General features: G+C 51.7%; 1 protein-coding gene across 1 annotated transcript in view; it reads left to right on the top strand.

The window, feature by feature from the left end:
* Positions 1-6,362: 6,362 nt before the first annotated feature.
* The window catches only part of LFNG (LFNG O-fucosylpeptide 3-beta-N-acetylglucosaminyltransferase), a 30,263-nt gene continuing 20,983 nt past the window's right edge, over positions 6,363-15,642 (top strand). The window contains exon 1 of the mRNA XM_020815883.3: positions 6,363-7,065. Coding sequence (XP_020671542.3) covers positions 6,583-7,065 — 483 coding nt within the window. The 5' untranslated portion in view covers positions 6,363-6,582. The remainder of the gene's footprint in view (positions 7,066-15,642) is intronic.

Here is a 15,642-nt window from a genome sequence, read left to right as displayed (position 1 = left end):
CATCTTGTGTGCTCCCCCACGGACAAAGTGCGGGCTTGGATTACATGTCACCTTATGCTCATGGATTAGGGGGAGTGGTTCACAGAAGGAGGGCCTGCCCCACGTGCTACCCCTGCAATAAAATTTTGTCACGCTTCCTCCATGAATGTTATGCATGACTTTGCCAACGCAGAAGGTGTTTTGGCGGGCCGTCACATCAAAGATGAGATCTCCCAGCTTTAGAGGGGGATTAAATGCAGTATGTTAAGTTCAAGCAGGGACACGCCGTCTACTAAGAGTCGTTAGCCACAATGGAAGTGGGAGTTTGGTGGTCCGTGTGCCCTGTCCATGGAAAAAGTGCATTGCAAACGTTCCTACCGCTCCCATTGACCCTGACCATCACCTCTTCTTGCTGGAGCCGATGAGAATGGAGCAGCAGAAGATCTGGAGTGCCAAATCCCCCCCCCCCCAATAAGCCCTTGAGGGATCTGGAATATGGGTTGTATTTCCGGGGATGGTGTTGAGCTTGCTTTTTGGGACTTGAACGCAGCACGCCCAGAAAGGGTTGTGCGAGGAGGCTAGTTTGGAGATGCGCCCTGATTTCCTGGTACTCATTTCCTGCCTGGAGGAAACGGAGCAGGCTTTGCTCCATTAATTCATCGGCTGTGGGTTCAGCAGACAGGCAAACCTTTCAGCCCAAGCCAAAAGCCAGATCCGACGCCTGGAGGGGAAGTCTAGGGTTGGGACGCACGGCTGGAGTCCACAGCATCCTCTAGGGAGCTGCCCTCTCATGAAACAATTAGTCGGAGAAGAGAGGAAATGGCTTTTTTTTTTTTTCCCAGCTGAAGTAGTCATTGCTGGCATACGCTCTCGCACTCTTGTCCCAGAGCCGGCAGCCGAGGCGTAAAACAACAGGCCGTGTGCACGAACGCACAGCCGGCGCGTCCCCTTGCTGTCTTTTGCCCGCAGCCAAATGGCAAAGCAGAGGAGTTGAGGGGTAATCCATTGATGTGGGTCTTGGAAAGACTGGAGGCTTTGTGAGGACCCGGGCCCGGGCGAAGCCGAAATGGACAGACCCGGCATTGTTGGGCAGGGCCGTGTGGCCATAGGGAAGACCGGGTCGGCCATCCGAGAATAGCAGCAGCAGCAGCTGGCCTGACAGGGACCCAAACATCTGGCTGGCGTCTCTCCAGTCCTCTGGGAGGCTTCCAGAGACAGACCTCGAAAGCAACGGGACAGAATAGGTCCTTGTGTTGCCGCAGCCTTTGAAAAATGGCCTTGGAGCGCCACACGGGTGTCTGTTTTCTGACGGATCAGGCCTCTGCAGTGCGTTGGCCCCCAGGGTTTTAGGCTCTGAACTCAGAAACCTCCAGAGCAAAATGAACACCGCGTTCAGATTCTGCTCCACCAACCTTTCCACTTGCTCAGCAGTACAACGAGGCACCTTGCTGGGCTTCGTTGAGGGGAAGACATTTAAAACTGCACAAAAAGCCCGTGTAAATTCTAGGGAAGTGTGAAAATCCCCAGTGGTTAGGGACCATTGCTGTAGATGATCATTAAAAGAAAAAAGAAGAAGACAAAGCTAACATGGAAATGTCTTGAGGTTTTTTTTAAACACACACTCAGAGATAGACAGGGAGGTCAGTGGGAACTTAAATGCAAAACTTAAATTGGCAGGGACAATTACACGGAAAATCTGTGAGTGGTTTTTGAGAGACGTTATTTCCCATTGCGCGTGCAATCACAACACTACATTTGATTTGGCCTAAAGTCACCTCTAGACTTTGATATTGGGAAAGTGTGAAGGCAAGAGGAGAAGGGGACGACCGAGGATGAGATGGTTGGACAGTGTCATCGAAGCAACCAACATGAATTTGACACAACTCCGGGAGGTGATGGAAGATAGGAGGGCCTGGCGTGCTCTGGTCCATGGGGTCACGAAGAGTCGGACGCGACTAAACGACTGAACAAACAAAACAAAAGTCACCTCTCATCTGTTTCTCCTAAAATCATGGTGCACAAAGGCAAGGACGGAGAATCCTTTTACAGTGCTGAATATTCTGCAGTGGACCATACACATGGGCCTGGGATTTAAACTCCGGTGTCAAAGACATAGCTTGGGAAAGCAGGTCATCCCGGGGGATTTTGGGAGTTGTAGTCCAAGAAAGCCACCATTCCTAAGCCATTCTCTGAATAACCCAGTTGTTCCCAGTGGCATGCGCAAGGCTAACCAAACCCCATCGCAGCTCATTCGGCCGCATGGCTTATCTCCATGCCACCCCACTTGAAACTGTATGCCAGGTTCATTCCAGGAATAGAGTCTGCTTTTGTGACTCGGCTCCTCCTGAAAAAGCCGAGCTGCCCAGCCTATCAAGCGACACGGCGTTGCTTAGCTAATGGACAGTCTGTCCTTGAAAGCATTAATCCAGGAATGAAGCCATTCGGCAGCACAAAACTATGGGTGCTTTCCTATCACGTCAACAGGCCCAACATGTAGAAGGGAATGGTTATGAAGAGAATAGACATGCACACAAATGGGCTCTGCACCAAAGTGTTGCAGCGTGGCTTGCTATGGCCAAGGAACTGTTGGGGATCTCGGTCTCCGGCTGCAAAATGAGAGGTTGGGAGTTTGATTTCCCCGCTGTGCCTCCTTGATGCGGTCGGATGCGACGAGCTACAGGGTCCCTCCCACCCTGCACTTCTAGGGTTATTGCTACACCATGCCATCCCCTATCCATGCTGGGTTACCAGTGATACCTCTTAAAAGTCTGGTCTTTGTAGGAGATTTGAGACTTAAGGGTTGCTCTAGAATCAAAGGGTCCCAAGCAGCCCTCTTTCTTGATCAGCACATTAGCAGTCATGTTGGAGGTCGCGTCGAGAGGCTCCTGAAGGGGTGGCACTTGACTGCTGCTAAGGTTTTATTTGGAGGGTGGCAGTTTACCTATTTTGGACTACAACTCCCAGTTTCCCCAGCACGCATGGGCATAGGCCACAGAGGCTAGAGGATTCTAGGAAATTTCATTCCAACATGTTACATTTCCAAACTCTGGGTTTATTACAAATTGCTTTGAATGTACATTGAGCAGAGGATGCTATGGTTGCTAATGATGATGACAGCAATGACAACAACAATGACAGCTATGACTGCTTTGAATGTACATTGAGCAGAGGATGCTATGGTTGCTAATGATGATGACAGCAATGACAACAACAATGACAGCTATGACAATGTCAACAACAATGGCAATAATCCTCATGGGGCTTTACCTGGTGTGAGTGTGATTGTGTTTCTTGAAGTAAGAAACTGCTGCTAATTAATGAGCGGCTGCTCATATACCTAGTAACCTGCCAGTCATGTGACTTGCTGTGCCACCCGGATGGTAAGCAGCCACTCGTGAATTAGTAACAACTTGCTGCCATGATTTTGCTATTACACTTCCATGTTTGTAAACCCCCGACAGGATTCTGGCCAATAATCCTGCACACTTGATGGAATGCCGTGGGGGTTGCAAAAGTCTTGGGAATGCAAGAAACACCTTTGGAGCTAAATGGCACTATTGATAAAGGTGCTGGACCCTACATGGGTACACAGTGCATGCTAGTTGGCTGAGGATGATGGGAGTTGTCATCCAAATATATTTGAAGAATGCAAGGTCAGAGAGGTGTGTTTTTTTAGAGCAGGTTGGGCCACGGCAGTCCTCCCGGTGTTCCACAATTCCCCATCAGCCTTGACTGGCACAGCAAATGGTGAGGGATGATGGGAGCTGTAGTCCAATGGTACCTGGAAGGCCAAGCTTTGTTGCAGAGAGCAAGGAAGGTAACAAGTGTTCACAAAACTCCCTCAGACACTCTGTGGGCCTCGGTGACCATAATCACAGCTCTGGGAAAACTGGGTTCTGTATTGTGGCATATGCTTGTCGTATTGCTGCTGCTTCATGGATTTTGGCTGTTTTGACCCTCCACGCTATGGGCCCAGCAGATCTCTCTGAGCTCCCCAGAAAGATGATGCCGGAGCAGCCTTCCACTTGGTGCCAGGGGGCTCAAAGGGAGACACCTCCCTCTGCAGTCTTATTATGGATGAGAAAGGAAAGGTTTGCCTTTCGGATGACAACCCCCCTCCCCAGGATTCCACAAACCAGCAAGGCTGGAGCGGGTGAAGGGGGACCCCCTCGTCCGACCCGACAGTTGTGCAACATCTGCGTTGAGAGTATACAAATACGGGGCTTGTAGAAGTGGGATTCAATCCACCAAAGCTCACACTGAAACGAATGTGTCCCATCTTTCAATAGTCTGTCCCATTTCTTCCCCTTCTTTCTTCTCTACACTTTTTGTCAACACGGTGAGACAAATGAACAGAGCGGCTTCTTTGGAAACTGCTGGGAGTCTGGACCTTCTCCCCCTGCACGGAGTGAGATCCCTGGTCCGTTCAGTCCGGTCTTATTTATGGGCCGAAGTTCTGCCGAATCACTGGAAGGAGGAGAAACAGAACCTGGGGCTTGGTTTCCAGGGTCCCTCTTCGAGGCCCACAGGAAGCCCCCCAAGAAAGCAGGGGCACATTGAGTGTGGGATGGATGCCTGATGCGGAATCAGATCCTCAGGACCATCTAGTCCATTATGCCCAGCACTAATCTCTCCCCAGGATTTCTCTCCTCCCTGTTCTCCTCCCCTCAGCAACCCTGCCAGGTAGGCTGAGTTGAGAGATCACAGTTCACCAAAGATCATGCAGGATTTCGAGGGTCGAACATGGATTTCAATCCGAACGCCTTAATCTTGGTCCAGTGCGCTGACCACTGCACTGCACTGCCTGAGCAAAAGCACGTACGGACTTGGCCTGCATGGCTGTAAGACTGCTTGGGAATAAACTCCTCGCTGATTTATCCTTTTTATGGACTAGTAAAGAAAACCAGGCTACAGATTTTGCCTGCTTCTTTCTTGGCCTAACTTTAAGCCTAGTGATTAATGCAGGTGAAATGTTTTGCTCATGCCCTGTGCCTGTCCGTTCCTGCAGGCTTATTTAACAGGAAGGATTTTAAAAACATAAAATAAACTGCACACACATAAACACACACACACACACACACAGAGCCTCAGAATCAAGGCTGGCTCCTTTCTGCTTTGCGCATATGAACCTAGGTGGCTACCTTAGTGGAAAACTTGGGATCAGCGCTCTGCGCATCTTTCTCTCGAGTTGCGACTAGCGGAGGGGGGGAAGAGAAAGCAATCAGGATCCTGCCCCCACCGACCTCTCTGTTAGCCCTCTCCATCATGCCCCTCGGCCAACTTAAATTCTGTCCTTGGCCAAGGCTACTGTTAGCAAGGGAGAGGTAAAATCTACAGAAGGGGGATTTTTATGAAAAAAGTGAAGACTGTCCTTCTTCATCAGCTCTGGCCTCCTATGATTTTCCCTCTTGCTTAGCTTTAATCTTCAAAAAGGTGTCAGACGATCTGGTCACCTCTAGATCAGCTTACTATAAACTGAATCTAGGCCCTGTGCGGTCTAACCGGATGGGTTAAGATGCTTGCCCCTGTAATGCAAACACCTTAGGTGGGCAGGGGCTTTTCATCAAAACTGCTCAGAGCAGACTCCCCTGGCAGAAGAGAGTGATGGGAAGAAAAGAGGGCGGGCAAGAGAAAGAAAGAAAGAAAGAAAGAAAGAAAGAAAGAAAGAGAGAGAGAGAGAGAGAGAGAAAGAAAGAAAGAAAGAAAGAAAGAAAGAAAGAAAGAAAGAAAGAAAGAAAGAAAGAAAGAAAGAGAGCACCTTGAGAGAGGCAAGAAAGAGAGGAAAGATGATGGGAAGCTGGAAAGAAAGGGAGAAGGGCAGAGAGAGAGAAGGGGTGGCGTGGATGGACGGGCAGCGGGGGGGGGGGCAGGCAGACAAGAGGAAAGGAAGGAAAAGGGTGGGAGAGAAGAGGGGGCAGAAATAAAGGCGGTAGCGCAAAGGTGGGCCTCCTCCTCATCATCATCATCATCACCACCACCTCCCACCAAGTCAATTCTGGCTTACGGCGACCTTCTGCAGAGTTTTCCAGGTGGAGGCTACTCAGAAGGGGTCTCCCCTTCCCTCCTCCTGAAAGGGGCATCCCTGGGGCCACCGTGGGCTGGCGCTTTTCGCACAGAGGGGGACTCGAACCCCCAACCGCCGAGCTCTCCAGGCTGCAGCGAGAAGCGCTCCGGGGGCCCCGAAGCCAACAGGCGCCCTCCATCCCCTCCGCTCGCCCAGCAAGTCTTCCCCCCCCTTTTCTGCCCAGCCACGTGGGAGGCGGCCCGCGGGCCCCGAAGCCCCGCCCCCTTTAACTGTCGGGCCGTCTCTGTGGGCGTGGCCTGGGCGAGGCCCCTCCCCTCGGCGAGGCAGGTTTGCAACCGCGGGCCGAGGCGGCAGCCGCAGAGGCGGGCGAGCCAGTCAGCGAGCGAGCGAGCGAGCGCAGGGGAGCGCGTAAACCGGGGCAGGGAAGCGAGCCTTGCCGAGGGAGGAGGTGTGTGTGTGTGTGTGTGTGTGCAGGGGGAGGTGGGCTTCCTGGAGCCGCCCCTGCAGGGTTGTCGTGCCGCTGTCCGCCTTGCCCGTCCCTCCCTTTGCCCAGCGGATCCCCGGCGGCGGCGGCGGCGATGCTGAAAAGCTGCGGGAAGAAGCTGCTGCTCTCGCTGGTGGGCTCCATGCTGACCTGCTTCTTGGTCCTGATGGTGGACCAGCAGAAAGGGCAGGGGCTGAGCCTCGGCGGGGGCGGCGGGGGCGGCGGAGGGGGGCCCGGCTTGCTGCTGCTGCCGCCCTTCGAGAGCTCCCGCCCGGCCGCCGCCCCGGGCATCTCCCCCTGGCCCCTGCGCGGTGGTGCTGGAGGCTCGGCGGGGCAGAGCCTGCGGGACGTCCAGAGCTTCACCGATTATTTCACCAAGCTGTCCCGGAGCAAGAGGGAAGGGGGGCCCCGCGGCGGCGGAGGGAGTGACCGCCCGGAGGCCGGGAAGCAGCTCCGGCCGCCGGCGGAGGAGCTTTGGCCCCGGGACGTGTTCATCGCCGTCAAGACCACCAAGAAATTCCACCAGTCCCGGCTGGAGCTCTTGCTCGACACCTGGATCTCCCGCCACAAGGAGATGGTAAGGGCCGGGGGACGGATCCTGCGCGGTTTATTTATCTCTTGTCTTTTAAAAGAATAAACGGTGCTCCTTTCCCCCCCCCCCGCGCGCAAAAGAAGGGGCGCCCCCGGAGGTGCTAGGTCGGTTGGCGCATCGGTGGCGGATGGCGGGAACGAGGCGCTCTGCGTAGCCCCAGGGGCACTCTTGTCTTGGAGGCATTCCAGCTGGCACCGGAGGTGGCCTCTCTGGAGGCTGGAGAAACGTGTAAGCCGGGATCGGAGGCATTCGGAGGCCCGTCTCGTGAGCCGGGCGGAGAGTTCGGGGCTGGCTCGGTCCAGAGGTTGGGGAGGGGGCGGCGGTGGAAGCCCTCAGGGGTGCTCTTGAACCTCCAGCCGGGTCTCCGATCCAGGCATGGCAGGCGCACAGGTCTTCTCCCTCCCTTTCGCCGCCCGCCCCGGGCCGGCGCGCACTCATCCAGAAGGCGCGGGGCACCCCCGTGCCAAGGGCGGGCGGGCAGCGAGTAAGGGCAAGCCCGGCGCCTTCATCTCGGCCGCCTCCGCCCTGCCCGCCCCCCCCCCGGGGGAAGAAAGTGAGCCACGCGCCTCCGCCCCGGCTGCTTCCTCCTCCTTCCCTCGCCCGGGCGCTGGGGGCTGGCTGGGGGGCACGGGCTTGCTTTGCACGTGTGGATGCTTGCGCCCAGCGCGTGCGCGCGCGCCTCTGGTACAGGCGCTTGTTTCACCCGAGTAAGCCGCAACGACAGACAGGGAGGACAACCAGGAAGGAGGGATTCCGCTCCCAGACTTCACGCCTTCAGGCCGGAGTGGAAGCGCACTCTGTACATGTTAAGACAGCTTGTTCCCCTTGAGCATCGCTAATCCTGAACCCAGCTTGACTGCTGAAAGAAATGGCTGAACCCCGGTTTTAGCCCCCCCCCTTTGCGGGTTTTCCTTCCCATTCTCCTGGTAGCACCCTCCTGCTGGATTACAACTCCCACCATCCACAGCTCCTGCTGGCCCAGGCTGTCTTCATACATTTTGAGGTCGCAAACAAAACTGTGCTTTCTTTTTTAAGGTTGTCAAACGACTTGAAATGTGGCCCCGGAGGGTGGGAGGGAGGCCACTGTTATGACACACACGTCTGTCTGTCGGGGTGTAGAAGATCCCTGTCTCCCTCGGAAGCCGCCCGGCTGCCCTCAGGCAGGCTAATCTATATATGCCCTCGTTACCCTTGGCGGTGCGCTCTTCCCACCTGCGTGGGCGCGGATACCTGGCCTTTAGGTGGCCTTCAAGCTCTGCAAGAGCCACAGAGCCTGCCTGGTGGGCAGCAGAAAGAAGGGGAGCTGTGGCAGGGCGGGCAGGAAGGCAGGCAGGCAGGAGGTTGTGTGCGAACCGCACGTTCAAACTGCTTTCGGGATGGCTCGGACGTCAAGGCTCTCTGAGCCAAGCAACTTTGGGGGCCACCTGCCGTGCTGTGGGCGAATCCAAGCCCTCGGAAAGCAAATCTCTCTCTCTCTCTCTCTCTCTCTCTGCTTCTCTTCAAACTCTACTGGGGAAGGACATGGTTTTGGAACTTCCACCGGGATCCAGATTGTCAGTGGGTGTGAATCCTGTTCCAAACCGGCTGCTGGTCAAAAAGCCCACCATGTGTTCTGTAGCTGAGGTTTCTGTTTAAAACGCCTGTTCCCCCCCCCCCCCCAGACATCACTTTTTGGAGAAATTCTGTAAAACCTACCTGGGTCCCTTAGGATATTTCCCCCAAAGAGCATGCATAGGGAAGAATCAGAAGTGTGGGGTGGGCGGAGGGATTCCCCCTACTTAGTCTAATCTCCCCCCCCCCCAATTCTTTAAGCAGGAGAGAAGCCAGCCTTTCATTTCTGCTTCTAACATCTTTTTCCGCCTTTGGTCTCTGCTTTCCATCTGACAGCTCTGACCGGGCATCGCTTAAGACAGCCATCTAACCAGCTTCCCTGGCTTTAATGGCTGTCCCAGGGAAGATTCCCCCCCCACCCGTGTCCGCCAGCCGCTCCCCCTACTTCTCATGCTCAGAGATGCCTGTTTATTCTCTCCCCTCCCCTCCTTTGCCCTCCCTTGCTTTTCCTTATTTTCTCAAGGAGATTGGGGATGAGAAGCATGTAATGCGATTTGTGTCGCTGGACTGGGCTTGTTAGATGTAAAGCGGAGGCCGAAGGGGGAGGTGGCTCTCCTCTCAGCTTAAAGGAAAAATGAGGCGGGCAAAATTCTCAGGGGTGTTAAGAGCGAAGGAGGAGAAGGTGGTGGCGGGGAGGGGGGGGACTTCAGACATCAAGTTCTTCCCGTTCACCTCCTTCCCCGGAAACTCTGGCTGGTGGTCTGGAATGCCTTATAGGTCGCCATATGCAATGAAGAATTTGAATTCCCTACAAAGAGAACTGTGGTGTGTGTGTTTATGGGTGCATTTGAAGAGTTAACAGAGCTGTAGAAAATTTCATTTTTGGACTGAAGAAATCCCCCCCTCCATCCAGGGATTTTCTAAACTCTGGTTAGTGTAGGCACCTTAATACTTGAGATGCTTCTCAATTCCCTTGTGCAGGATGGATTTTTTTAAAATTTACTGTCCTCTTGGCCTAGCCGTAGATGGCCGTCTTATCAAGTAGGTGCGCACGCACCCATTGATGACTTATCAGTTGGCAAACCAAGGGCCATGTTTCCTTCGCAACCCGCCCCTTCCTCTAAGAAACCTGGCCGCTTTTTCACCCCACACCTTTTATAGCTGTACACCAACCTTGCGGGGTAGACTAGGGTTGGAGACCATGATTTTGTGCAAGATTTTTTCATAGTTTTCTGCCAAGCAGAGGCTTTGTCACAAACCAGGGATCTGGACCGGCGACGGTTCTTGTGTCTGGGCTTTAGACCCAGCCGCTGGCCTGTTAAGATGGATCGGGTCCAATCTGTGCTGGAATGGCAGCCCGAAGCCTGGCAGCAAAGGGCACAGAAAGCATCCAACCTGACCTCTGTTTTCCACCCGGTCTCTGTGTGTCTCTGCGGTCCGGCCTCATCACCCTTCGGAGCCCTTCGGGGCTGACGTCCTGGGGCGGCTGATTGTACCATCTGGGAGGTGGGGAAAAGCCCTGATGATGATGATGATGATGGTGCTTGGGATGCCAGCCTGGGATTCTTTGAAGGAAACAACCTCCCCTGACACACATCTTTAAAACAACAGCCACAAATCCCCTGTAATGATTCATGCATGCGCTTGCAAAGGCTGTCTTGAGTTTGGTCAGGCTGAAACAGGAATCTTCTTCTTGCCCATTTCCTTTGTGTTCCTGGCTTCTTGGGCCACCTTTTTCCTTCTCCCTGGGTGATTCCCCCCCCCAAAAAAATTGGCCAGGCAGGGAGGGGGATCTTATCATTGGACCCTGCTTGTGATGGCCTGTGAGAACAACCTGGGATGTAGAGGGAGAGCAGGCAGGTTCCTCTGTTCCTGATCTGACCTTTCGGTGGTGGGATTTTGAGGAGCCCTTGGGTCTGTGGGGGCTGAGCGGAGCGGCTTGTTTTTTGGGGGGGCTGTGTTTCTGGGGTCTGCAGCTGTTCCAGCTGTGTGGGAGCTGGCGGCCCGTAAGAGACCTATCACCTGCGCCCCATCCTGGGAATCGCGGCCCCGTTCCCTCTCATGCCTCCAGGTCTTTCTTGTGGGTTTTTTGTTCCCTCGTCGTCGTCGTTTGTCCTTTTCGGCTTCCCAGTGCCTCTGCCGCTCGGCTCTCACGCTGTCTCCCCGGGCAAGCTAACAAAGCCCCTTTTCTCCCGGGGGCTGAGAAAAGACTTTGCAGCCGCTTGTGCAGTGCTTTTTCCGTGGGAACAAGAGCGAAGGGTTGGGGGGGGATGCAGAGAGAGAGAAAGAGCACAGAAACTGGAACTCTAGCCATGCCCAGGTCAGGTTGCCTAGAGATTTTTTTGGGGGGGGAGGAGAACACACACACTCCATGCGTCTTGGAGAAATGCCCGCCTGATGGGCTGTTGAGTGCGTCTCCTCTGGCAATTGAAAGAAGCACCACTGGAAGCCGCAGAAAGCTTCCTTCAGGTCAAGACCTACTTCAGAAAGCCAGAGGAGGGTTGGAGGAGTTTTGGATGGGATGGGGGTGGTGTGTGTGTTTGGGTGTGCAATGCACCAAGGTGCATATAGTTACTTCTGACTGCTTGGCAAAACAATAATAATTAATAAAGTCCAGGATTTTTTTGAATGTACTCTGACAAACCGGTGTAATGTAGATTGAGGGTATGTAAGGGCAGTGTGTGGATCCCCAAATGTTTTTGGACCACAGCATCCAGAAAGGTGTTGGGCTGCTGATCTGAGGCCTATTTGGATGGGATTCTCTTCGGGTCCCTAGTGTGCCATCAAGTACGTCCCACTTCGTCTTGCGCATGGCAGATTACGGGGGAAATACAACACCATGCAAGATTCCAGCAGTAAGCTGTGTCTTGACTTGATGCCTTCCAACTTTTATGGTTCCATGAAGCCATTTTTGCTCCAATGATTGATTCCTGATCCTAAGATATTGGGGTTCCCACACTTCTGGTTCAGCGCTGACCCTCCAGAAAAACTGGAAGGCAAACATCCCTCGTTAATAGATCTGAGCTGAATCAAATCACTTCGTCAGTCAGATCAGCAAAGAAGCCAGATTCAGGGGTTCTCTCTCTCTCTCTCCTTTTAACGGTTAGCCTCTTACCCAGTAATCACACGTTATGCTGCTTAGCAGGAAATTACTGAAGTTAGTCATAGCTGCTATCCCACATTTCCATAAATTCTGTTTGGTCAGCAGCCGCTTCATAGCAGCGCGGAGATTTGTGTGTTCCTCCATGCAACGAAGGAAATTCCTTGGGAACTCTAGCTAATACCATCGAGGCAGAAATCCCATGCACCTTTTCAAGTTCTTTAACAGATTAGAGATCTTCCCCCACTCCAATTCATGCATCTCACCGGGTCACACCGATTAGGCTTTCCCCATTGTGTGTGTGTGTGTGTGTGGCCCTATTATTTTTTTTGTGTGTATGTATATAGTGCCCTATTATTGTATATATGTGTGTGTGTCTGATCTATCTATCTATCTATCTATCTATCTATCTATCTATCTATCTATCTATCTATCTATCTATCTATCTATCTATCTATCTATCTATCTATCTATCTATCTATCTATCTATCATCTATCTATCATCTATCTATCTATCAGCTCACTGTTTCCGTAAAGAGTCTTTAAAAGGGGATATTGATGCACCATTTGCTTTTGGACAAAGAATTTAATGAAGATTTTAAAACTCCTGTGGCAAAACTGCCGAATGGAACATGAACGTCAAATGATGTTTAAAAGGAAAACACTACAGTTGCCTTTTCTCCTATCCTGTTTCATGATGTTTCCTCCCCGTCCTGAATGGAAAGATTCTGGGAAGATTTTTAGACATAGAAGATCATGAAAGGAGCTACTTTTGTCCTGTAAAACTTCAGGAAACTCTTAAAGAACACTGTTGTATGAATGTTAATTTTAACCAACTAAATTCTTTTTAACTAAAGATGGAGTCTGTGCTAATAAAAGAAAGAAAGAAATCATGGCTCCTTGTCTATCTTAGTTTCCAGTTCATAGCGTTCAGCATCTCCTCTAAGAGGTGGAATTTCTCTTCCATCATGCAATGTTTAGTCACGGTGGAACCATAATTGGGAAATGTTAACTTTCTTGATTGTGGTTCTCAGCATGTCACAGCTAATGTTACTCACTGGCCTTTTTGACTGGGGATTCTGGAAGGCCTAATTGTTGAGTAGGATGGATGGATCAGGGTCCCCTTTCTGCCTTGCTTGCTCTTCTCTAGAAGTGATTCCCAACTTTGGGTCCACTGATGTTCTTGGACTACAACTCCCAGAAGCCTTCAGTACTGGCTGCACTGGTCATGATTTCTGGGAGCTGAAGTCCAAGAACATCGGTGGACCCAAAGTTGGGCATCAGTGCTCCAAAGCTAAACCATCTTTCTACCCTGGTGGAACCTATAAGATTTAGGAAAAGCCTTATTTATTTCGCTGGTGTCTCCTCTGTGATGTGGACTCTGGTTAACTGGGAAGGCGAAGAGAAAATCTTGACAGTTTCTCTTAACATTCTTGCAGCTTGTGTGTGTATATATATATATATATTCACCCTAGAACAGAAGCCAATCCTTCACTTTAAGAATCCCCAGTAATTGCCAGTAATAAAGGACAGTGGGAGTTGTAGTCCAAACACTGGGTAGACCCATTATTCACCACCCCTTGACCTAGGATCTCACCTAGATGATCCTTGTGGATGATGAGAGAGAAGCGGGAAGGCAAGAAAAGGCTTCATTTTCTCCTTGCTCTGCTTAACACCGTGTCTTGAAGAAAAGCATCTTAAAGCAAACCTTCCTCTTTCAGATGCATTTAGTGTTGTGGTTTTTTTGTTGTTGCAAAAGTGCTAATAAGACATGCTTCCTTCCTGTGGTTGAAGCAGAAGCTGACGCTGGTTTCTTGCGTTGGCAACCACCAACAGAAGAGCTGGAGATTTGACTTTAAAACAAAATCTTGTTAGTGCAAAGACATAGGGCAGAAAGTGTGGACGTCGTTTAGCTGAGGGAGAGAAGGCAAGGCCTGGAAGGGGCAGAACCTGCCATGCCCAAGGGCAGTAAAGATGCAGAAGGCAGCAGTTTCACATGGGGGGGGGGACAAGCGGCCAAACAGACAGAGAGGAAAGAGCAGCCCGCTAGAAGTCATTGAACTGCAACGGTTGACCATGTAAGCTGTGGCTGATGGGAGTTGTACTCTGGCAATGTCTTGAACGGACATGGCTCCAGTCATTCAGCTCTCATGTCGGCTGGCGACTCTCCCCTCCCCTTCCACAATACTGCTTGCACAAATTACCCCTCCAGAAAACAGCTTTGCATTTTCCAGGCGAGTCTAATTAGCTTTGTTTTGAATGACAACACCTGGAATTCCTGAAGAGGGAGGGTTGCATTAGTTTCCTACGCAGGACCCATTACATTCCGTTGGTGGAGTCCTGTCTTTTTCCGTTTGCACAGAAGGATCCACCATCACTATTGGTTTCCTGTGTTCTCTAACCAAAAAACCTTCCCTCACTAGATTAGTAACTGTTTCGTTGCTCTTTCTCTGCTAGCTGTTTCCTCTGCTTCTACTGCGATGAGGACTTATTGGGTTTTTGTGAATTTTTAACTTCTCCTCTCTGTCTCTCTCTCTCTCCACCCACCCAAATTCCTGGAGTTCTGTTCCTGCTTTGGATTATCTAGTCTTAAGCAAAAAAAAAAAAAAAAAAAAAAAAAAAAAAAAAAAGTCTATGAATATATTTTGTACTCCTCCTCTCCTACTGGAAGCGGTTTCTTACAGTTGCGGTTGATTCAGCCTATAAATACTTGGAAAGGCGGCTGTGGGGGAGATGATGGGAGGGTGGTGGTGGTGGAGAGGATGACTGCTATGCCAGAAGAGGAGGGAAGGGGGGGGAAGAGAAATACAGATGCAAGTTAATCCAAACCCACTAAATTCCTGCTGAGTCGAGGATTTGCCTTAAGGGGATCACACAAGGAAAGTGCCTCTCATCTCAGCATGGGGAGCATCAGAGGAGAGAGCTGCGCGCTTCGGGTGGGGTGCCGGTTTAAGGAGAGCGGGTGGTCTGCTGTTTCTCTGCTTCAGGCAGGCAAGGGGCCAGCTGGGTCTAAGACACTGCCTTATATTGACGATTGGAAACAGGCCGGCTGGCAGGCAGGTGGTGCCCGGCACCCTGGCAGAAGATGCAGCCGGGGAAGGGAAAACGGTTGCAAAAGCTCCCAGGGTTTCCGAGAAGTGTCTCTTGGAACGAAGTCCTCTGAATCCTGTTTGAGGAAGCAAGCAAAATATTTATTTTACTCATGCCTTCAATTATTTTAGAAAGTGACGTGTAAAAAAGCTTACCTCCAATGCCTGCCCCTAGAAGAGTGAAGAGCAAGGCCGTTGAATTCTCAATCCTGAATCCAAAAGCCCTGCAGGATGAGACCTCAGACCTCTCTCAGCCCTGATTTCGTCTTCCTCTCCAGATGCCTGAAAGGGAAGCCCACCAGATCACCTAGTGGGAGGATGCTCAGCGGGCCTGGATCATGTGTGAAGAAGGGATGGGGTTAAAAAACCGAGAGGCGGGGGACTTGTCTCCGTTCATGGCGGGTTGGGTTCCATGCAAGCCAGTTACTCCATTTAGGCAGCCTTGGCTTCTTGGGTGGATTGTGACTCTCCGCCAGAGGCCTTTCTTAGCATGGCAATGTGACGGGGGGGGGGGGCGTGCTGTGGCCAAACTTGGGACCTTTTCTGGTGTGGCAGATGGTCACTCCGTGCCTGAACTCTAGACCAATCTGAGCAATCTTCATAAATTAAAGAGGACTAGAGCCTTGAGCTAAAGGATCTGTTCAAGGCCACATTCTGCTCCGACATAACATACACAAGGTTTAGCCCTGCCTCATTTGTCCTTTGATTTTATTTTCAGAACTGTCAGAGAACTAACTTTCCTTCCTTCCTTCCTTCTCTCTTTTTCATGCTGTCTCTCTTTCTCTCTCCCTTTCTCTTCCTTTCTTCTTCTCTCCCGCTTTG

Source organism: Pogona vitticeps, chromosome 13 (genome assembly GCF_051106095.1).
Source record: "Pogona vitticeps strain Pit_001003342236 chromosome 13, PviZW2.1, whole genome shotgun sequence".
NCBI classification, from domain to species: Eukaryota; Metazoa; Chordata; class Lepidosauria; order Squamata; family Agamidae; genus Pogona; species Pogona vitticeps.
Note: the sequence above shows the minus strand (reverse complement) of the source record. Positions and strands in the feature narration are given on the sequence as shown.